The 17,073-nt window shown below is 43.2% G+C and overlaps 1 protein-coding gene across 1 annotated transcript; it reads left to right on the top strand.

Moving 5' to 3' along the window:
- Positions 1-180: 180 nt before the first annotated feature.
- On the top strand, positions 181-16,824 carry amfra (autocrine motility factor receptor a). The gene is made up of 13 exons (XM_012837294.3): positions 181-1,200; positions 1,291-1,383; positions 1,499-1,663; positions 2,105-2,257; positions 2,371-2,411; positions 6,801-6,933; positions 8,328-8,461; positions 8,573-8,683; positions 9,270-9,460; positions 9,630-9,733; positions 12,043-12,177; positions 14,067-14,263; positions 14,680-16,824. The coding sequence occupies exons 1-13, from the start codon at positions 949-951 to the stop codon at positions 14,876-14,878; spliced, it is 1,908 nt and encodes a 635-aa protein (XP_012692748.2). The 5' UTR covers positions 181-948; the 3' UTR covers positions 14,879-16,824.
- Positions 16,825-17,073: the final 249 nt, after the last annotated feature.

Here is a 17,073-nt window from a genome sequence, read left to right as displayed (position 1 = left end):
TTTACTTTGACTTGAAAGGATATGAAGATTGTCACAATGAAATATACTTTTCTTTCTTGCTTGCTTTGAACGTCTTCATCCGCATTGATGATCCACACCCACAACAGTTGGTGGCGGTATTGCACCAAATTGTAATATGAACCAATTAACCGAAGAAGAACAAACAGCAAAAAGAGAGCCCGGAAAGAGTTTCAAGAGCAACACCGAGAAAAAGCTACACGGAGAGCTAAGCTACACGTCAGAATCATCACACCCCCCAAAAAACCAGACACACCACCTGCGGAATAACGCTGGGGTTTACTCTTGTTTACGCAGGAAAGCTGGCGAGCCATTAGACACAATCAACATCCAAACTAGTCTTAGATAAGTGATGGTATCTGTTTTTCACATGTGTGAATGCTTCAACCATTGTAACGTTATAAGTTAGCTAGCAAGCATATCTATCCATAGTTACCCTAGCCATACAGCTAGCTAACACCCTCGGAAGCCAACTGTCTACTGGTCGTAGAGTAAACTGAAAACGAAACAGTCGTCATCTGCAGCAAATGATTAGTCTTGTGATTACATTCTTTATACAACTAGTCCTCTCGAACGTTGTGTAACGTTAGCAGCTAGCTATCCTTAGCGAGCACAGTAATCTAGCTAATGTTTGGTAAAAGCCTATCAAGCTAACTTTGGATAGAGATAAACTGATGTATAGGGTGATTCAGAGGTTGAGCTAACGCCAACGACAGGAACTAAGGGATTGCTGTAATGGATTCATTTTGATATTATGTTTTGTTAGTAAAATGCCACCGTTTGTAATACTCTTATACCGTTTTTGAAGAGGAGCTGGCGGATGTTGTCTAAACCCTAATTTGCGGCTCTTGAGACAGTCACAGGTTTTGCTGGGGTCACGAAGCGGAGAGCGAATTATAAAAAACAATATCGATCACGGGATCTGCTACAATGCCCTTGTTTTTCTTGGAAAGATTTCCCTGGCCTAGTTTGCAGTCTTACACTGCGCTAAGTGCCGTTCTGCTCGCGGGTACAGTCCTCAGTACCTACACCATTGTGACCGAACCTGGATTTGACACATCAGTCTCGGAAGAAGCACAGGTGGATCTAAAAGACCAGAATGGGGAAGAGCAAAAGGATGACTTTTGGAATGTTGTCTCCAACGTCCTGTTGTACCTGGTGTCTGACACCCTTTTTGTCTGGGTAAATGTCCCTAAATGCCGTATTTATTTTCCTAACAATGCTATTATTTGACTGGCCAATGATGTGTAAGTTATGTTTTGTGCTTTCTAGGTGATGGTTAATACAGCGTGCTGTATGCTGATGCTCATTGCGAAAGCAATCCAGAGCGTTGTGTTTGGACCACTGCGAGCCAGTGAAAAACAGGTAATGTTGTCTGTCATGCTGTTATCATTCTTTAGTTATGACAAAATTGCAGTCGATTCCTTGTTCGATTCCTTGTTCAGATATAACAAAAAGTGCTTTCAATTTCTTGTTGCAGCATTTGAAGGATAAGTTTTGGAACTTCATCTTTTACAAGTTCATCTTTATCTTCGGTGTGTTGAACGTGCAGTCTGTAGAGGAGGTTGTGTTATGGTGCCTCTGGTTTGCTGTTCTGATCTTCCTCCATCTCATGATCCAGCTCTGCAAAGACCGCTTTGAATATGTGAGTTCAGGGGTATTCATGAACTTAACATTAGTTAGGAGGCAAAACCAACACAATGATATAAAATAATAAAAATTGTCATCTTTAAGTATCTCTGTCATGACATAAGCACTTAAAAGAACGGTCCTGGGTACTGTGTCATCAACGTTTTATAGCCAAAAATTCAGCTCAGCTAAAACTACATCAAGTCGGAACTGTAAGGTGTAGTTGGACCAACAAAATAGTAAATTGAATTCCTTACAAAGCCCGCTGTGAACTTGCATAGGAGATGTTAAATGTGTTTCAGTGGGTTCTGTTTCTTTTGTTTTGTTTTTGAATGCAGGGAATCAGGTTGTGCATGGCAGTTGGCAGTTCATTATGGATGTAGCAGACAGGCAATGTTGAAAGCGATTGCTCCTATGTAGCACATGTTTGACTAATGCTCCTCCCTCCCCCCCTCAGCTGGCGTTCTCCCCCACCACCCCCATGAGCAGCCACCTGCGTGTGCTTGTCCTTCTGGCCTCGATGCTTTTGTGCTGTTGTGCTTTGGCGGTGCTCTGTGGCCTGATAGGAAATATTCAGGGGATACACACTGTTGCCTTCATGGCTGCTGAGGTAAGTAATCATATACAAACATTTATGGTCATCTTTGTTGCAATCACTAGGCAGACACTAGGTTGATTGAAATGTTTGATGTACAATCGTTTCTTTTGTCACATTTGTTGCAGTGTTTGCTGGTTACGGTACGGACAGGACATGTTATTATGAGGTAACTTTTTACATTTGGTTAATTCTATGTCTGCCTAAACACAATCACTTGAAGCTGAAGCTGAGCTGAATAGATAGTAAAAACAAACCACAGTAACCTCATGCATAAACTAGGTAGTTAGCTATTTTATTTTCAGTCAGAGGAAATAAAACAAACTACAGATTTGATTTGTGATTTATAGAACATGCACATGCAAGTATTACATCTGAAATATTTAGTGTGTTGTTTTGGGAATGATATGACCACCTATGAACAGTACATGCTACATAATTCTACTTTTGAACTTTCTCCCATAGCCAGACTGCAACTAATTATATCTGTCCAGGGGCCTCATGTACAAATGTTGTGTACACATAAAAACATTATGTATGCCATCTTTTACGTTCACGGTCTGATGTATCAAAAGTGTAATGAACGTGATGTATAATGTGCGTTCCTCTATGGCAACTTTATGTCGGGTGTACACACATTTCTAATGGTTTTAGTCAAATTTGTGTCGGGTGTACACACATTTCTAATGGTTTTTAGTCAGTTGGCCACATTATAAGTATGTTTACGAGCATGTAGGCCCACCTGTGAAAACTATTACTCTTCAAAATGACTTTCCCAGTATTGACACATGGGCGTTATTAGAAATAATAATAACACTTCGAGGTGTACGCAGTTAAGCAAATGGACATGTAAGCATGCACAAATGTTACGCTATGCAAAAACAAATAAGGGCACTCGAAGACTTCTACCAAGGCAAAATGCCCTGTCTTGCAATGTTAACAAAAGTGAAAAATAATTTGTGCATCTTCCCCATACTTTGGATCCACTCCAAAATGTAGAGAGGTCTTCCTTGGCCCATGCTACACCCCTCCACCAAGTTTTATGAAAGTCGCTTGTGTAGTTTCCGCGTTATCCTGCTGACAAACAGACCGAACCGAAAACAACCTTCTTAGCCGAGGTAATAACAATTGCACTTTAGCCGTATTAGAGGATTTTGACAATGGAAGAAATAAAAGCGAATGTGTATTAAGAGATAACATCGATTTAAAAAAGAAAATGGCCCATGATGACTGGCTCATTAACCGCTGTCCTCTTGGAACTCCGTGCTGAATTGGGTCCGGCTTTGGAGTGGAAGGCTGCAAGGTGTCACACATTTGCCCCGTTCCCTAACAAGTGCTAACCACCACACTGGACCCTTTGGTGTCACACATTTGCCCCGTTCCCTAACAAGTGCTAACCACCACACTGGACCCTTTGGTGTCACACATTTGCCCCGTTCCCTAACAAGTGCTTACCACCACACTGGACCCTTTTGTAGGTGAAATTGGTACCAGCCTCACATGGGAGTACCAGACTATGTAGGTACCTTACCCTGTGAGCAGGCACCGGGTGAATGTGGGTGCAATTGTGTGTAAATTGTGATACCGTCTTTGCGAGGGCCACCAAGACACACTGGTGCTGTCCTTGCAACAGCAACAATATGTTGGTAATCTCACCCGATTGGACAGGCATCAACCTTTCAACACAAAGGCAGATCAATTTTGAACACCTAGGGGGCGCCACACAAAGTGTAGTGTCCTCCACGGTGGTCAAAATAATGATAATTCACAAATCAGTCTCATTAAATATATCAGTCTCATAAAATATATTATACTATCAATTTGGAACTCTGATTAATAATAAAATTGATAACTACAACCAAAGTTACCTTATTGATGATAGTATGGTTGAAGGTCATTGGAATTCTGAATAGAAGAGGTTGGCAACGTCCATTCTTGTGTAACATTAAATAGACCAGTGTATATAATCAAAGTATTTATTTACACAACGATAAGAAAATAGCACACAATATGTAATCTAGCTAAATGTAACTAACTAATGAATTGAAGGAGTATGTGTATGTGTAAGCGAGAGGGAGTGTGTGTGTGTGTGAGCCTGTGGGCTCGGGGTTGCGCTGTTAGGATATAAACAGTTACGTTCAGTAAACAAAACATATGAAACACATGAACAATGGCATGTAAAGAGTCTAATGCTTAGCCAGGTTGTGAATAGCTAGGATAGCTAAATGCCCAAACTCTAATGTCAGAGTTTACCAGTCCTTTGGGAAAAGGCGTGCGGATCCGACGTAGATGAGGCAGAGAAGAGATGATGCTATCCGACCGTAAATGGAGAAAGTTGTCCTTGCTGTGATGTCTCTGTTTCACTGCAGTTTAGGTCGGAGGATTTGATCGCTCGGAATGTTGCAGTTTCCGCGAATCTGTTGCTGTTCCCTTGGCAATTTAGCTAACAGGTCTATTGTAAGCTGCTTTCGCTAAACTTACTTCGTCTCACTTAGCAGTTCGTTGACTGATGAGAGATCTTAGGCGCGTGTCGGCCGTAAGACAAAGAGAGAAGGCCTTCACCGGTTGACGGTGCTGCAGGCGATGCCTGAGGTGAGAGTAGAGGTGAAGAGTTGCGTGCCTGACGGACGCCGGCAGAGAGAGAGAGAACATCTGGGATAATGTTCCTTTTGTTCAAGCTTAAGTGGGCGTGGTTAAAATTGCATCAGGTTACACTTTTATGATGGGTAAAGTTGTACGTGGGTTCCGGGTGAAACCATACGGAAGTTACTGATTGAAGTCAAACACAATGGACAAATTCCAGCGACTGACTATTATAATATATAATATTGTGGCAAGGTGGCCTGGGTCAACACATTATTCATTTTTCCTAAGGTAACAAGGTATAATAATAATAATAATAATAAAACTTTATTTATATAGCACCTTTCATGCAAAAGAATGCAGCTCAAAGTGCGTAATGTAATGATAGGTATGTAATGAGTGGCTTCTTGGTATACAGTTAACTTGATGTCGGAACTTTTTGAATTTATTTGTGAGGGTATTTTGTTCTATTGTTCAGCTACCAATGAAAACACAGCGGTTGCCTGGTTAGAGACACGGCTGCTAACCCCCCCTGGCCAACCACCAGACTGACCAAGGGTTCTCTTCTTCTCTCGCTGTTTTCTGACCCCACCACATCTGTAGCCACTGCCTCCCTCTGCTATTCCAACTGTTTCCCCTGGTCATCAGTGCCAGATTGCAAATGGCCAAATTGGCATTGATAACAAAAGAAAACCGTGCTTAACAGTGCTAACGCTCATTTTGATTGCAAATTGCCAAATAAAATTGCACTTTAGCACTTTCACCTCACATTTGGCTAAAATTTCCTTTTTGGTGGATTTGTTGTTTGCTTTTTCCATTTTGTTTCAGTCAGAACAGAGGGGTAGCCTAGGCCAATTTATAGTCATTAGGATATTAAAATGAGTGTGATTGAGGGAGGAGAGAGGGTGGAGTGTGATGCTCGTATACAGTACCAGTCAAAAGTTTGGACACACCTTCTCATTTTTTAAGACGTTTTTTCTTTTCTTTTATTATTTTCTACATGGTAGATGAAACTTTTTTTTGTTTAGTACATCATTCCATATGTGTTCTTTCATAGTTTAAATGTCTTCAGTATAAATCTACAATGTAGAAAATAATAAAAGTAAACAAAACACTTCTCAAAAAAATGAAAGGTGTGTCCAAACTTTTGACTGGTACTGTATGTGCGCTCAATTTCTGACTGAGCGGGATGTACAGAGAACAGGTGCGTGGAATCTTGCGTTCGTAGGGTTTTATACATCTGATTCTTTCCAGCGGCGTGCGTACGCTATGTTTTAGGATGAATTCCTCCGCCCTGCGTACACTATGTTTTAGGATGAATTCCTCCGCCGTGCGTACGCTCTGTTTTAGGATGAATTCCAGCACTGTGCGTACGCTATGTTTTAGGGTGAATTCTAGCACTGTGCGTACGCTATGTTTTAGGGTGAATTCTAGCACTGTGCGTACGCTATGTTTTTGGATGAATTCCAGCGGCGTGTGTACGCTATCTTTTAGGGTGAATTCTAGCGCTGTGCGTACGCTATGTTTTAGTATGAATTCCAGCGCCTTGCGTACACTATGTTTCAGTATGAATTCCAGCGCCGTGCGTACGCTACGTTTTTGGATTAATTCCAGCGCCGTGCGTACGCTCTGTTTTAGGGTGAATTCCAGCGGCGTGTGTACGCTATGTTTTAGGGTGAATTCCAGCGGCGTGCGTAGGCTATGTTTTAGGATGAATTCTACGCAAGGCTTTGTACACGAGGCCCCAGGTTGTCTTGTACTGAGTAGGAGTTTGGAAAAATACATATATTGTTACACCCTAACAGATTGATACATACCCTAAAAGTAGGCCTGCTTTGCTTTTGTTGATTGTTGTTCTTAGGTATTGCATCCACTTGTTGTTGTTGATTGTTGTTCTTAGGTATTCCATCCACTTGTTGTTGTTGATTGTTGTTCTTAGGTATTCCATCCACTTGTTGTTGATTGTTGTTCTTAGGTATTCCATCCACCTGTGGGACCTTAACCACGAGGGCACCTGGGAGAGCAAGAGTACTTATGTTTATTACACGGACTTCTTCATGGAGCTGGGCTTACTCTGCCTCGACCTGATGCATCACATCCACATGCTGGTGAGTTTAGCACTGCTGAGATTGATCAAGATGAAAATAGAAGCCATTTTAAGTGATTCGTCTGATTTTAGTGATTTTAAGTGAAGTGAGTGATTTCGTCTAAGAAGAATGTATACATACATAAATAAATACATCTTTCAGTGACCATGGCAAGATTCAGTCAAAGCAATTTTGTTCCCCCCTTAGTTACAATACAGTAGTTTCTCCAACACACATTACAATACAGTCGTTTCTCCAACACACATTACGATACAGTCGTTTCTCCAACACACATTACAATACAGTCGTTTCTCCAACACACATTACAATACAGTCGTTTCTCCAACACACATTACAATACAGTCGTTTCTCCAACACACATTACAATACAGTCGTTTCTCCAACACACATTACAATACAGTAGTTTCTCCAACACACATTACAATACAGTCGTTTCTCCAATACACATCTTTCTGAAAATGATTGCAGCTTTCTTCTTTTGTTTTTATTAGCAAACTAGCATGTCACTAAGTAGAGACATTAGCATTATACAGTAGCATCATGTTAAAACAATGGCAAATACTCCACCTGCTGAAGTTCAGTAGTAATGTCACGTGTGCTTGATAGTGTGACTATGGACACCATTGGGGGTTTTACATTGGCACTCTGGGCTCTGCTATGCCCAGCTACTTTGCATTTCATTGGTTGGGTTCTCTTTAGTGGGCTAATGTTATACATACCTAAATACATGACCAGTACCAGTCAAAAGTTTGGACACGCCTTCTCATTTTTTGAGAAGATTTTTCTTAGATTTTATTATTTTCTACATGGTAGATACAACTTTTTTTTGTTTAGTACATCATTCCATATGTGTTCTTTCATAGTTTAAATGTCTTCAGTATAAATCTACAATGTAGAAAATAATAAAAGTAAAGAAAACACTTCTCCAAAAAAATTAAAGGTGTGTCCAAACTTTTGACTGGTACTGTATGGCGAATACTTTTGTATGTCGGGATACTTTGGCGACCTTAATCCCTTCCTTAAAGACAGCCTGATGTATGGGAATCCAAATCCAGGCCCTGCTTAGTTGACTGGCTAAACTGAGCGGCACAGTTCGCTTTCTGGAACTTTCTGTTCTGACAGCACATTGATGTGGCAGCCATGAATGTAGGGGGGGGTGGTAGAGTTGGATTTCCTTGTAATATTTCCCCAACACTGTCCATGTCCAACACTGTGTACTTTCAGACTCATATGTGAAGGTTTTGTGCCTTTTTCTGGCCAGTCAGTTTGTGTTCATTTGGAATAGTTGTAAGGTTTCTGCCACAGACATGTGAAGCGTTTGACAAGTCATTGTTTACATTTTGGCTGAAATATGTATATATTTTTTTCAATGTCATATTTTTTTCCTGCCTCAGCTGTTTGGCAACATATGGCTGTCGATGGCCAGCCTGGTGGTCTTCATGCAGCTACGCTACCTCTTTTACGAGATCCAGAGGAGAGTCCGCCGCCATAAGAACTACCTGCGGGTCATCGATAATATGGAGACCAGGTTTAACAGCATTATTTACTGCCTGATATTTGGAGAGACTTGACATTTTGTGCAATATTATTATAATCATAGGTTGGCATATTTTTTGATATGTTCATTTTGAAACCTCAGGTTTGCCGTGGCCACGTCTGAAGAACTGGTGGCTAATAACGATGACTGCGCCATCTGCTGGGACTCTATGAGCATGGCACGCAAGCTGCCCTGTGGACATCTCTTCCATAAGTAAGCAATAATTGGGCCACTACATTCAATGGGGCGACAGTGGTACAGGAGGTAGAGAAGTCGTTTAGTAATCAGAAGGTTGCTAGTTCGATTCCCTGTCGAAGCGTCCTTGAGCAAGACACTGAACCCCTAATTGCTCCTGATGTGCAGTGTGCCATCAGTGTAAATGTAAAATGTAAAATGTGTATACATTGTAAGTCGCACATATGTAAGTCGCTTTGGATAAAAGCGTCTGCTAAATGACTAAATGTAAATGTAAATGTCATCGCAGCTACTACAGGTTTTCCTGTGCAGAAGCACATTTGACGTAGTTCCTGTTTGAAGGTTCCACGGCCCTCCTGTGTGTTGTTGATAATGCATGCGTAGTTCCTGTTCTAAGGTTTGAATGCCCTCCTGTGTGTTGTTGATGCTGCGTGCGTAGTTCCTGTTATAACGTTTCAATGCCCTCCTGTGTGTTGTTGATGCTGCGTGCGTAGTTCCTGTTCTAAGGTTTGAATGCCCTCCTGTGTGTTGTTGATGCTGCGTGCGTAGTTCCTGTTATAACGTTTCAATGCCCTCCTGTGTGTTGTTGATGCTGCGTGCGTAGTTCCTGTTTGCGCTCCTGGCTGGAGCAGGACACTTCCTGTCCCACGTGCCGACTGCCTCTCAACATCAGCGAGGGCGGCCGTGAGGGGGAGCAGAGGGGCCGGGAGCAGATCCAGGACCATGTGGCCCCTAGGCCAGGAGCCGAAGCCCGCCCACACGCCAACCAGCATAACCACTTTTTCCACTTTGATGGTGAGATCTCTAGGAGGGGTTGTCAGGGGTTGTTCTCAAGCGTAATCTCTTGTTCTCAAGCGTAATCTCTTGCTCCACTGACCGTAATCTCTTGTTCTCAAGCGTAATCTCTTGTTCTCAAGCGTAATCTCTTGCTACACTGACCGTTCTCTTGTTTTCTCACCCACAGGCTCTCGCATCGCCAGCTGGTTGCCCAGCTTCTCAGTGGAGGTCATGCACACTACTAATGTCCTGGGCATCGCACAGGCCAACAACTCCCAGCTCAACTCCATGGTAAGGGTTCTTCTTCAATTGGATTCAAGTTGCTTGTGTATCACAAGTGGCCAGTGTTACGCCCCCTGGTGGCTCGGAGTAGGACGCAACATAAGGGCAACAAAAAACATGTACACATACAAGACATACAGAACACTGTACGTAACACCAGCTTTTAATTACTCTAGATCTTCATATAGGAAGTTAACCTAATACAGGGTCTCATAATATCAGGCTCTTGGTTCTAAATTACTTTGCTGGACCATCGCCATGCAGTAGTCAGTATAACTAGGTTACACCTTTTCAGATATATTGTATTGATCTTGACAGCTAGGGGTATAAATTGGCAGAGACTTTCCGATTTAATACCTATTGCGAATTGTACAGTATTGCGATTTCTGTACAATTAGTGATTCATTGTTACAAATATATGACTTATATTTAACTTTTTTACTTTAGACAACTGAATCTGACTTGGAAATGTGAATTAGGGAAAAGTTGTGTCTACAAACAAGTGGTGTAAAAAGTTCAAAACAGTGCTGTTGCACGTAGCAGTAGGCACAGAGTTGAACTCTTCCAGGCCTAGGCTGTTTTCAGCATCATTTCACTCCCTTAACCTCTAAACTTCTACTTATCTTGGTTAATAGAAGAGGTAGCCAAACCACAGTCCAGTCCAGATCTGCCATAATTTCACCACTTTCACTCTATCTTGGTTAATATAAGAGGTAGCCAAACCACAGTCCAGTCCAGATCTGCCATAATTTCACCACTTTAACTCTATCTTGGTTAATAGAAGAGGTAGCCAAACCACAGTCCAGTCCAGATCTGCCATCATGTCATATTGTTTTTATATTGGCCTTCATATTAAGGACAAATCATTTAGCATCTATTCAATTGTTTATCCATCTATCTCAAAACATATTGATGGCAGGGAGGATATCTTTTCAGATACGTATAGACAAGAACTCTGTAATCTGTTGATATCAGAACCATGATGAAGGAACACACTGTGACTCTGTGGTGTGTGTTTAAAAAAAGAATATGTCTATGTATATCTGAGACATATATATATATTATATATAGTATATATTATGCAACAACACTGAACAACGCTCTAGTTTTAAAACTGGATTTATCCCACCATACTTTATTGCACAGATAAGCATCATCTGAAATGGTGAATCCTACTGTTCATTTTTATGTTTCCCTTTGAGGCTGTAAACACTTATTCAGCAAATGAGCAGGACAGCTAATTGAGCAAGACATCTAATTGAGCTGGACAGCTAATTGAGCAAGACAGCTAATTGAGCTGGACAGCTGTTTTTAAATTCTCAATGCAGGATAAACCCGACACCTGATCGTTTCTCACCAGAGCACTCAATAATTCCCCCATCATTTCTGTCAGTTACTTCAGTTACATTTACATTTACATTTAGTCATTTAGCAGACGCTTTTATCCAAAGCGACTTACATATGTGCGACTTACAATGTATACACATTTTACATTTACACTGATGGCACACTGCACATCAGGAGCAATTAGGGGTTCAGTGTCTTGCTCAAGGACGCTTCGACAGGGAATCGAACTAGCAACCTTCTGCTTACTAAACGACTTCTTTACCTCCTGTACCCCTGTCGCCCCCATTTCTGTCAGTTCCTTCAGTGCCACACGATCCTCTCCTTGGTGCATATTCCGGGCAACAGTGGTACAGGGGGTAGAGAAGTCGTTTAGTAATCCGAAGGTTGCTAGTTCGATTCCCTGTCGAAGCGTCCTTGAGCAAGACACTGAACCCCTAATTGCTCCTGATGTGCAGTGTGCCATCAGTGTAAATGTAAAATGTGTATACATGTGTAAGTCGCTTTGGATAAAAGCGTCTGCTAAATGACTAAATGTAAATGTAAATGTAAATATTCCATTGCGTCTGCTCCTCTGCTTCAGTGCCACACGATCCTCTTCTTGGTGCATATTCCGGGCAACAGTGGTACAGGGGGTAGAGAAGTCGTTTAGTAATCCGAAGGTTGCTAGTTCGATTCCCTGTCGAAGCGTCCTTGAGCAAGACACTGAACCCCTAATTGCTCCTGATGTGCAGTGTGCCATCAGTGTAAATGTAAAATGTGTATACATGTGTAAGTCGCTTTGGATAAAAGCGTCTGCTAAATGACTAAATGTAAATGTAAATGTAAATATTCCATTGCGTCTGCTCCTCTGCTTCAGTGCCACACGATCCTCTTCTTGGTGCATATTCCAATCCGTCTTCTCCTCTGCTTCAGTGCCACACGATCCTCTTCTTGGTGCATATTCCATTGCGTCTGCTCCTCTGCTCCCTCAGGCCCATCAGATCCAGGAGATGTTCCCTCAGGTGCCTTACCATCTGGTGCTGCAAGATCTGCAGTTGACTCGCTCAGTGGAGGTCACCACTGACAACATCTTGGAGGGACGCATCCAGGTGCCCTTCCCTACTCAGGTATCTGGTTCAGGACCTCAGCGTCTCCTCAGAGAAGGGTTAGGGTTAGGGTCAGGTATCTGGTTCAGGACCTCAGAGTCTCCTCAGAGAAGGGTTAGGGTTAGGGTTAGGGTTAGGGTCAGGTATCTGGTTCAGGACCTCAGAGTCTCCTCAGAGAAGGGTTAGGGTTAGGGTTAGGGTTAGGGTTAGGCTGCACTTCCCTACTCAGGTAATCGGGTTCAGGACCTCAGAGTCTCCTCAGAGAAGGCCAAAGTCTCTCAGTTGTCCCTGACCTAACTTACCTGGGCAAACCCCTGTGTACTTCACTGCCCGTTACTGTTATGCCAAAGTCACTTTCTACTGGTAGGCTGAGACTGTAAGTGTGTAATGGGGAATCCAGTGCAGATAATGGGTCCACAAGCAGAGCGGTTGGTTTTGAATTTTAACAGAGCATAAGAAAAGCAAAAAGGTATGTTGGTTTGGGACTTGCATTCGTTGAACTGTGAGGACCCCTTGAAGGACTCATCCTTTAGAGGCCCACTTCTACCACCCAGTCTATTTCTCTCAGAACTGTGTCCCCTTAATGGACCCCTGTACGCCACAGAACATTCTAAGTGCATGTAGTTTCAGCTCAAGCTGGTCTGTGCCGTTACCAGTGGCACCTTGCAGGAACTACTTGTTACCCTAAGAGGGAGCTCAAGGCATGGGTTACTAATAGTCAGTGCTATTCCCAAATACTCAGTAACGGACATTATTACAGATCATTATTACAGATCATTATTACAGCCATTATTATGCAAGTAACACTGTGAAGTACCTTGTTGCCATTGCCCCTTCAGGGATGGTGATGTTTGTTTCAGAGGCTTTTGGTGGAAAGTGTAGTGACAGGTATATTACACAGAACTCAGGGTTTCTTGATTGTTTACGTCCTGGTGATTTGGTGATGGGGGACCGTGGGTTCACAATTAGAGATCTTGTTGAGGAGAGGAGGGTAAGGCTAGTCATACCTGCGTTTACACGCAAACAAAGCCAATTAACAAATGAACAAGTGACTCAGGTGAGACGGATAGCAAATGTACGCATGCATTCAGAGGACATTATTACAGAGGACATTATTTGAGGACAGCTCCCTCCGTGTCTTTGGCATAGGGTTGTTTTGTGCAACAGTGCAATGTGTATTGTTTTAGGATGATTTATACAATGTGTATTGTTTTAGGATGATGTTTAAGTGCAACAGGTGAGTTGAATAGTTACTGAAATGATTATCCTTTGACTGGGGATGAACTTTTAAAAATACTTATTACTTCTTAGTTGAGCACAGAATGAGTTCATCCTGAAATGAAGCCAAAGGTTCTGTAACATGTAACATATATGTGTAGCTCTTGGGTACTTCACAAAACACATCACAACCACAGGCCAGGCATTTAGTCTGCATGTATATGACATTCTTTGTTACTGTTCTAAAACTGAGTTGTACTAAGCGAAATGATGAACTTTGACCAACATAAATTTAAGGGGAACCTTCTTCTTCAGAGTTTCTTGTACTGTTTATCAATGATTAAGTGTATTTATCATATTGACATTAATTTACCTCGTATGTTGCCATGTGACATTCTACAAAAACAATGTGTTTGCTCAGTTTCACTGTTAAGGATGTAGTCCTAGATGTTGGTGAGATGGCAGTCTGTTCGTAGGTAAACACAGAAACACGGAGGTGGCATGGGCTCCCTCTAGTGGTTATAGACAGTAGTGCAGTGGTCACAAGAAAAATCAGGAAGATTAAACCTCTTTAGTCAGAAAGACTGACTGTGGTAATTGACTCACTATCGATGAGGCACAGAAGTTTAAGGTTTTTAAAAAGCAGAAATATCCCCTTAGGTGAATAATAACATTGTGTTCCCTTTTCTCAGGCAGCCGAGCGGGCACCCCCACCAGTGAACCTGTCCTCCCAGGACCCAACAGGAGGAGCCTCTGGGGCCAGTGAGACTGCTGTGCCTGCGGGGCTGGAGGGCTTTGAGGTGAGGGGGAGCCGCTTCTCCAAGTCTGCAGGAGAGAGGCAGAAGATGCTCCATCAGAGAAAGGAGGAGCTGCTCCTACGCGCTCGCAGGTCTGACATCATCATCCTTACGCTACTATCAGCATTAATTTACATTTACATTTTACATTTAGTCATTTAGCAGACGCTTTTATCCAAAGCGACTTACAAGGTTGTGTATACATTTTACATTTACACTGATGGCACACTGCACATCAGGAGCAATTAGGGGTTCAGTGTCTTGCTCAAGGACGCTTCGACAGTGGGAATCGAACTAGCAACCTTCTGATTACTAAACGACTACTCTACCTCCTGAACCACTGTCGCCCCAGTATTCACTGCCACACACAGCGTCTGTACCAGGGCATAGAGGGGGGGGGGGGGGGGGGTTCATCTGGATGAGTTAGATTGGTCAAATGTTCATACTACTGTGTGTGTGCATGTGTGAGATCCATGAGTGAAAGGTATGGTGTTTCCTCTCCTCTCAGGCGTTTCATAAGTAAGAGCCCTGCGGAGGAGACCTCACGCTCGCTCTTCATGGCCGCCGCTGATGATGATGACGAGGGCCGCCGCCCCGCGGGGGGTGGGCGTGCCCTGACCTCCTCTGACCCCATGAGCCTGCGGCGCAGGATGCTGGCCGGCGCTGCGGAACGTCGCATGCAGAGGCAGCCAGAGGCTCCCCAGTGAGGCTCCACCTCCCCCCGTGCAGGGCAGCCTGGTGGCCCCCACGCGACCCAGGATGCACCTGAGGAACCCTGCGGTCCCCCTCCATCACACCCATCACCAGAGGAAGAGGAGGAGGAGGAGGAGGAGGAGGAGGAGACGTGTCACCCCCTCCACTGCCTCATCACAGACACATTGGGAGGGAGGGAGGGAGGGAGAGGGAGATGAGAGCATGGAGCCAAGGGCTTCTGGGACATTCAAGCTTTTTGTATTCGCTCTGCTCAGCATTGACCTGTGAATCCCACGCCTGGGATCACCCAGAGCTTTGAGGCCACGGTGGCCCAGCAGAAAGAATCCATGCATGTGTCAGTTCAATCCGCCTGTGCAGTTCAGTCACCACCCCCCCCCCCTATATTGCGGTGTATGTCCTCCTTAAAATAAAGTATTTGAAAGAAATTCACAGGTAAATCTCAAAGTTAAGGACTAGAGAGCTGGGTCCCAGCAGAGCTGTATGCAACTGACCTCTGCAGACCGTCTGCCATCTCTTCTAAAAGATATTCAAAATGTCCTCGGGAGTTCTCAGTTGAAACTCATCATGTGTGCAATTTAAGGTTAGTGACTCCGATGCGTTGAATTGTGGGGGTTGAGAATCAAGAGTTTTCTTGTAAAACATCAGAAAACATTTGAAAGTCCTCAAAATAGATCTTGTAATACTCCTCTTTGGGCTATTGGGATGGCGCTGCATGGTGGTTGTCTGATGGTTGGTCAGTGTGAAGGTGGAAACACATCTGGAAACACATCTGGAAACACATCTGCTTGTTTCCCTGCCCTCCACAGCAGCTGCAGTGGCGCACCGTGAGCACCTCCAGGGTCCTGCAGAAGAGTCCAAGAGTGTGCCCAGTGTAATGTGGAGGGTTTGGAGTGCCACAGGATTGGATAGGGACACATTGTGCAGTTGAGTGCAGAAGAGCGCCACGACAGCTTAGATGCTAAACTGATGATAGAAGCATTGGTAGTTAGAACCCCTTCTCTCCCTCTCCCTCAGCTTGTGCTTCTCTCTTTTCTCTTTCTTTCTAGCCTTCCTTCCTTCCTTCCTTCCATCCTTTCTTTCATTCTTTTTTCTCTCTTTTTTTTGTCTTTGTCTTGTGAGCAGTCTTTCAGTGCTGAAGGTACTTGTAATGTTAGTGCTGAAGTGGTTGATAAATGCGAGGAAATACATTCAAATGAGCTATAGATGTTGCTCTTACATTAGCCTCATGGTGAAGAACCCTTTACATTAAAATGCCCCATGTGCATTCACTGGCAGCAACGCCACTCTCATGTCACTATGTGCTGTATTAGTTTAAATACACACTTTAAACACATTGCATTTTAAATAAAAAAAACTACAGTTAATTCAGACTGTTAACACTCATTAGTATTTCGTCAAACAATGTATTAACTAAATGACATTTGAATTTCTGAATTTCCTGCTTGTGTTTCATGTGGTAGTTTTCATACTATTTCAGGCTGACGTGGCCGTTTGGAAGCAGGTGTTGGCTGTGCATGTTCAAACAAACTGAGCACTGAATGTGTTCTTGTTGTGTCCTTGTTCTTTATGTATTCACCAGTGTTCCCTACATGTACTGACTGCCCCAAGTGGCGCTGTGTGAAACCCAAATGTTCTGATCGTTGCCACAGGTTTTGTGTATGTCTGGCTGCACCACTGCACCGTTTCAAACCGTTTTTCAAGCTCATGAGATGGCAGCGTGCGTCCCTGTCTTGATTTTCCCCCGAAGGTTCACTTCCTCACTGTTTACAGACTTGGGATATATTTGAACTTCTTTCGCTCAAGACAGCAGTCCGGAAAAAGTCTGAATGCTTTTGTATAAGTCTTTTATTTGTGCCTAAGACGTTTGTAATGAGGACTGCATTCTAATCCAATCTGTGAATAATACTTTGTCATCGCTACTACAGAAGCTTTGAATGCACTTGAAGTTGTTGTGTGGTTCTTGTCAGATATGTAAACTTGGCTTTGTAGCCACAGGAAATATCTAGAAGATTGAAATGTCAATTCTACGTGTATTCCCCTGAATGTATGTTCACCTGACAAGATCGACTATGCGTGCAGACCAAACTCACTTCAACTCTGTTTGAATGGTGCAGTGAAGATGTGTTTGCTCATGAGTGGCACCGGTCCGAGCCTCAGGGCTCAGAACAGAACCCAGAGGAGATCCGTG

This window comes from Clupea harengus, chromosome 3 (assembly GCF_900700415.2).
Source record: "Clupea harengus chromosome 3, Ch_v2.0.2, whole genome shotgun sequence".
NCBI lineage: Eukaryota > Metazoa > Chordata > Actinopteri > Clupeiformes > Clupeidae > Clupea > Clupea harengus.
Note: the sequence above shows the minus strand (reverse complement) of the source record. Positions and strands in the feature narration are given on the sequence as shown.

Coding starts and splice junctions, on each gene's coding strand:
- amfra (XM_012837294.3), top strand. CDS start 949: ATGCCCTTGTTTTTCTTGGAAAGATTTCCCTGGCCTAGTTTGCAGTCT. Junction 8,462..8,572: donor ATCGATAATATGGAGACCAG/GTTTAACAGCAT, acceptor TTGAAACCTCAG/GTTTGCCGTGGCCACGTCTG. Junction 12,178..14,066: donor AGGTGCCCTTCCCTACTCAG/GTATCTGGTTCA, acceptor CCCTTTTCTCAG/GCAGCCGAGCGGGCACCCCC.